Here is a 5,298-nt window from a genome sequence, read left to right on the forward strand (position 1 = left end):
GAGGTGGGGGGGGGGGGAGGGAGAGAGAGAGAGAGAGAGAGAGAGAGAGAGAGAGAGAGAATATCTCCTCTAATTCTTCACAACCCTTTCCATAACCCAATGATATATTCCTTTTATTTGTCTGTTCATTGCTGGTTCCCAGTGGAATGTGGAAATCCTCCACATTTCTGGAAAGATTCATTAACCTTCCCAAACACTTTACCTGTTCCTCTCTTTAAAGAGAGGCTTTCTTGTTCCCAACTACCTGACTCAGGAAAATTCTAAGGAATGTCTTGGTAGGGTCAGAGTTGGGCTGCATTTAAGCACAAAACAGATGATCTGAAATCTAGCACCTTTGCCACAGATTTGGTGCACATAACGTCAATCAGCTGATTGACGTTCTGGACCAACCAAGGGAAGTCTAAGGACATGGGAAGTAGGTTCAGAGACTGTGTGTCCCCATCTCAGTCCCAAGTCAGGGTACAAGCAGGCAGAGTAGTTACAACTGAGCTTTTCCTGGAGCAGTTTTGGGTGCAGAGAAGGAAAGGGACAGTCAAAAGAGGCCAGTTCTGTGGCCATGCTGACAGGGTAGGAGGCAGAGCAAATATTTACTATTCTGGGTGGCCAAGGGGAGGCAGTGGGGGGAAGACTGAGTGACTGGAAAATGAGAGTGGGCATAGGCAGTGAAGACTGGGTATATACTAGGACTCAGATCAGGAACCAACTGTGAGTGAGGAAGGAGTGACTACATAGGAGGAAAAGAATCAATTACTCTTATTAGTTTCCCAAGGGCAGGAAAAGGAGTTGCCAGTCAGAGCTGCCACTGAGAATACATGTCAGACCCCAGGCCCAGCTGTAGCTGTGCTAGGGCTGTCCTGTGGCCAAAGAGGTGGGCAATGCTGGCTTGGGAATATCTGCTGCTCACCGCTTTGTCCCAACTGCTTTGGGAGAGATGTTACATACCAGATCCCAGAAGACCCCCTGTAGTTTTATCAGCCTTTGACACACTGCAGTTGGACCCTAGATGCTTACCTGTACAGTAGATGCCAGTGGCCAGTAATGGACGCCCCCAAGAGACACAAGCAGAGGTGGGGGTGGGACACTTACCAGCTCTTTGAAGAAGGCAGCTTCCTTGTGCTGCTCGGAGTACCGCTCATACTGGTCCAGGCCATCCTGAAGCTTCAGTGTGAGTGTGTCATAGTTGGCTCGCACCACCTCTAGTACCTGGGGGAAGTCAAGGACCAGGCAAACTCTCAGTCTCTGGCAAGGATGTTTGTGTTTCTGAGACCTTTTTTTTTTTTGGTCTTTTTGAGATAGGGGCTCATGTAGCTAAGGCTGGCCTCTGTTTCCCAAGGGCTGATATTATAGAAATGTACTACCATGCCCAGCTTCTGAGATCACTTTCTAATCTCTTCCATTCCCTGCCTTTCCTGACCAGCCCAGTCTGGTCACCAAAGCAGTATACTCTGGGTATGGTAAGAGTATGAGAGGTTGAGACAGTGTCACAACCAGTGTCACAACCAGTGTACCATCAGCCCTGTGTGGAAGTCTTCTCTGGCCAGTCTGTTACAGGTCTGAGTAAGGCTTTGCCAGTGTCTCACTGCTTCCCCTTTTCTGGAAACTAGAAAAATTTCTTCAGTCCCGGGATGTTCCTCAGTGCCATCTGCCACTTGTTTTCATCTCTTAGTGCCAACTCAGCCTTCCTATCTCTTGCCTGGAGCAAACCTTTGGGAATCCAAGTCTTGGGGCACAGTGGACACTTCAAAGAATAAGTTGTTATTCTGATGGGGGCAGGGTATCTCTCTTCAACAATGCTTCTGACTTGTTTGAGACAGGTCTTGTTACATAGCCCAGGGAACTTACTAAGTAGCCCAGCCTGGCCTAGAACATTTGACTCTCTGTCATAGTTTTCTGAGTGCTTGGGCTTATAGGTGTGTACCATCACACCTGGCCTGACTGTCTGTGGGGTAAGAATTCAACTTCCACTGACTCTGGGGACCTTAGATGCCTGTGGTTTGGCATCCAAGGAAGGGACTAAACTTGATGTGACTTCCTTTTGTAAAATCATGAATCAAACAAACCAAGGATGGGGGCAGGTGGAGGGGAGAGGCATTGCACCAAGTTAGCAGAGGTGAGATGGGCAGAAAGGAAGAACCAGAAGAAGAGAATGGTTGCTTACTCTGGCAACCTGAGTGAAGATGTGACTTGTAGGAAAAGATCTCTGCTTAGTGAGGAGGTGGGGCAGGTGAATGATGAGGGACTTAGCTCTGATAGAAGGCAGGAAAGGAATGGTGTAAGCCAGGGTCAGGAGCCAGAAGATGCCTCTGGACTATTATTTCCCTTGCCAGTCCAAATATGTAGTGGGACAGACTTGTTAGCAAACACTCTTGCCTGTCACAAATTCCTGAGGTGACAAAAAAGCTGGAGAACATTGAGAAGGCTGTGTCCTGATGGGAAAGGCTCTGAGTGTGGGTTTCAAGGGAAGAGACAGCTAAGGTTACCTCCCCTTTCTTCCCTCTAGACACCCAGCTCCACAGACCATTTTGCCTTCTGGTTCCTACAAACCCTAGTATAGCCTGTTTCCCATTTCCATTTGTTAGTTCTGTAAGCAAGAGGACTGGTACACAGCAACAGTAGTCAGCCACAAAGTAACCCAGTCCTCTCATGACGTGGGCTGCCATTTGTAGCTAGAATATCTACAGCCAAGGTTTTGGATCAGAAGTAAAAGGCTCAAGCCCAGAAAAAAGGCAAAATTCCTCCAAAATGGTGCCAGGCCCAAGGGACCAGGAAAAATAGAATAATATATACTTTTCTATGTTCTCAAATCTGGGCAGCCTCAGCAATGCCTATAACTCAACAACTTAGGTCTTCCCTGAGGGGAGTCAGGTGCCAAAAGATGAACACTACATTAAAGCCAGTTGCTGAAAACAGGTACAGCATAGAAGAGATGGCTCTACCTTCTGACTGCATGCCAAGAGCCTCAGCCTCAGAGGAGGCCTCCTTCACCAGGATATTCTCTTCCTGCCAGGGCAGAGCAGAGGATACAGTGATGCTTAGGCAGGGAGTGGCCTGCCAGTTCATGCAGCCTCTGCTCACTCCTGCCAGCACTTACTTCTCTTTTACTTCCAAAGGAAGAGAGCATTCTCAGCTCAGGTCTGAACCTTAACCCATTTAAGACTTAAGAGCAATTGCCCAGTCTTTTTTTTTTTTTTTGTAGTTGAATATTTTAGGAGCGTCTCTTATTTAGCTTCACCACTTGCCTGGGACATAACAAAGACAGCACTCAGACAGAGAGAAATTTCCAAGCCTCCCTGTGCCTAAAGGCATTATAGCATGCAGCCTCTGTATCTCCGGCTTTCTGTTAACTCCAGTGACCCTTCATGGGCTGAGATCCTTTCTCTGTAGCTCCATAGCTCAGGTAGGCCTTAGATTTGCAATCTCCTGCCTCAGTCTCCTAAGGAACTAGGATTATAGTCTTGTGCTACCAGGTGTAGCTGAGATCCCTTCTCAAACGATCAGGTTAAATAAATAGCCTATTTCAGCCAGGCATGGAGACACATGCCTTTAATTCTGGCACTCTAGATGCAGAGACAGAGGCAGAAGCAGGCAGATCTCTGTGACTTCAAGTCCAGACTGATCTACACGCCAAGTTCCAGGCTATCTAGGGCTACATAGTGAGATCCTATCTCAAAAACAAAACAACCACCACAACCTCCAAATAAACATAAGCATAAATAGCATATTCCCCAAGTACAAGCTCACTTTCTTTTATCAGCTATTGGGTTTGTGAGCTTCCTACGACCATACCCACAACTTTAGCCCAAGGTAGTTTCAAAACAAGAAAACAACCTACAATATACGTTTTCTAAGGAATCTTTATCCCCTACTATGACCCTCAGTAGCCAGGAAGCTGGATCCTGGAAAGGCTCTGATAGGATAACTGAAGTGGGATCTCCACCACTCTTGCTATAGGACTTCAGATAACATGTGTGGGGTGGGGTATGCATGTGTGTAGGGGAGAACATGCCCCTGTGAGTGTGTGTAGAGGCCAAAGGATGACGTCAGGTATACTGCTCTATCATACTCTACCTTATTTCTTTGAGACATGGTCTCTCACTGAACCTGAAGCCATGTTGGTGGCCAGAAAGCCCTAGTGATTCTCCTGTCTCTGTCCCCCTGTGGTATGTGTACAGTCATGCTTGGCTTTATAGATGAGTGCAGGGGATTTGAACTCCTTGTGTGTGCACAGCAAGCACTTTTATCAGCTAAACCAGTTCTCCAGTCCCAACACCTATCAGCTCTGCATGTCAACCTTTGTGTCTATGAAATGGAACTCGAATTTACCTTCCTAAAATGACAGAATAAAAGTTTTGAGCACCTGAAAGTAATATGCAATTGATGGAAATGCTCCATCCTAGGGCTACCCAACTCCTGGGATAGTTTCAGAAAGTAACTATTTTTTTTTTTGGTCTTTTTGAGACAGAGTCTCCCTATAGCCCCACCTGGCCAGGAACTCACTATGTAGACCAGGCTGGCATTGAACTCACAGAGATCCACCTGCCTCTGCCTTCTGAGTGCTGAGATTAAAGGCATGTGCCACTACGTCCAACACCAAGTACCTATTTTAAATTGTCCCAAAGGTGCTATAGGCTTAAGTGATTCTTTACCACAAAAGAATATTGGGATTCAAGTGGAAGATGGGACAAATGGTCTCAGTCTCAAAGATCCTCTGACTACTTTTCTTTAAAACACTTTGCCTCAAACAGGCCAGAACAAACAAACAAACAAACAAAAAACAAAACAAAACAAAACCAGGCTGGGCAGAGTGAAGAGGAAGAACTAAACATCTGCTCCTCAGGTGCCTGAAGGGAATGGATCCTAAAACAGCAAAGTCATTAAGAACAGAGGCTTTACACCTTTAGTCCCAGCACTCGGGAGGCAGAGGCAGGTGGATTTCTATGAGTTCAAGGCCAGCCTAGTCAACATAGTGACTTCCAAGTCAGCTGGGGCTACAGGGAGACCCTGTCTCAAAAAAAAAAAAAAGAAAAAGAAAAAAAAAAGGATGCTTCCCATTAAATTAAAAAATTTTAAAAAAAAGAACAGAGGCTTTAAAGTCATAGGTCTGCATTTTGGTCTCACAATGAGCATTGATTAATTATGGAAATTTACACAAGTTTCCAATTTTTAAAATAAATTCTTTGAAACTTTATAATTCAATTATTTATTAAGGATTTAAAAAATATTTTATTTTTGCCGGGTGTGGTGGTACACGCCTTAATCCCAGCACTTGGGAGGCAGAGGCAGGCAGATCTTTGTGAG

The 5,298-nt window shown here is 45.7% G+C and overlaps 1 protein-coding gene across 4 annotated transcripts in view; it reads right to left on the reverse strand.

Moving 5' to 3' along the window:
- Armh3 (armadillo like helical domain containing 3) overlaps positions 1 to 5,298 on the reverse strand; it is a 253,901-nt gene that overhangs the window by 2,483 nt on the left and 246,120 nt on the right. For all 4 annotated transcript variants that reach the window (XM_008845618.3, XM_029569626.1, XM_008845621.3 and 1 more), the window contains one exon: positions 1,087 to 1,203. In XM_008845618.3, coding sequence (XP_008843840.1) covers positions 1,087 to 1,203 — 117 coding nt within the window. The remainder of the gene's footprint in view (positions 1 to 1,086; positions 1,204 to 5,298) is intronic.

This window comes from Nannospalax galili, unplaced genomic scaffold (genome assembly GCF_000622305.1).
Source record: "Nannospalax galili isolate Female #2095 unplaced genomic scaffold, S.galili_v1.0 scaffold161, whole genome shotgun sequence".
In the NCBI taxonomy this organism is placed as follows: domain Eukaryota; kingdom Metazoa; phylum Chordata; class Mammalia; order Rodentia; family Spalacidae; genus Nannospalax; species Nannospalax galili.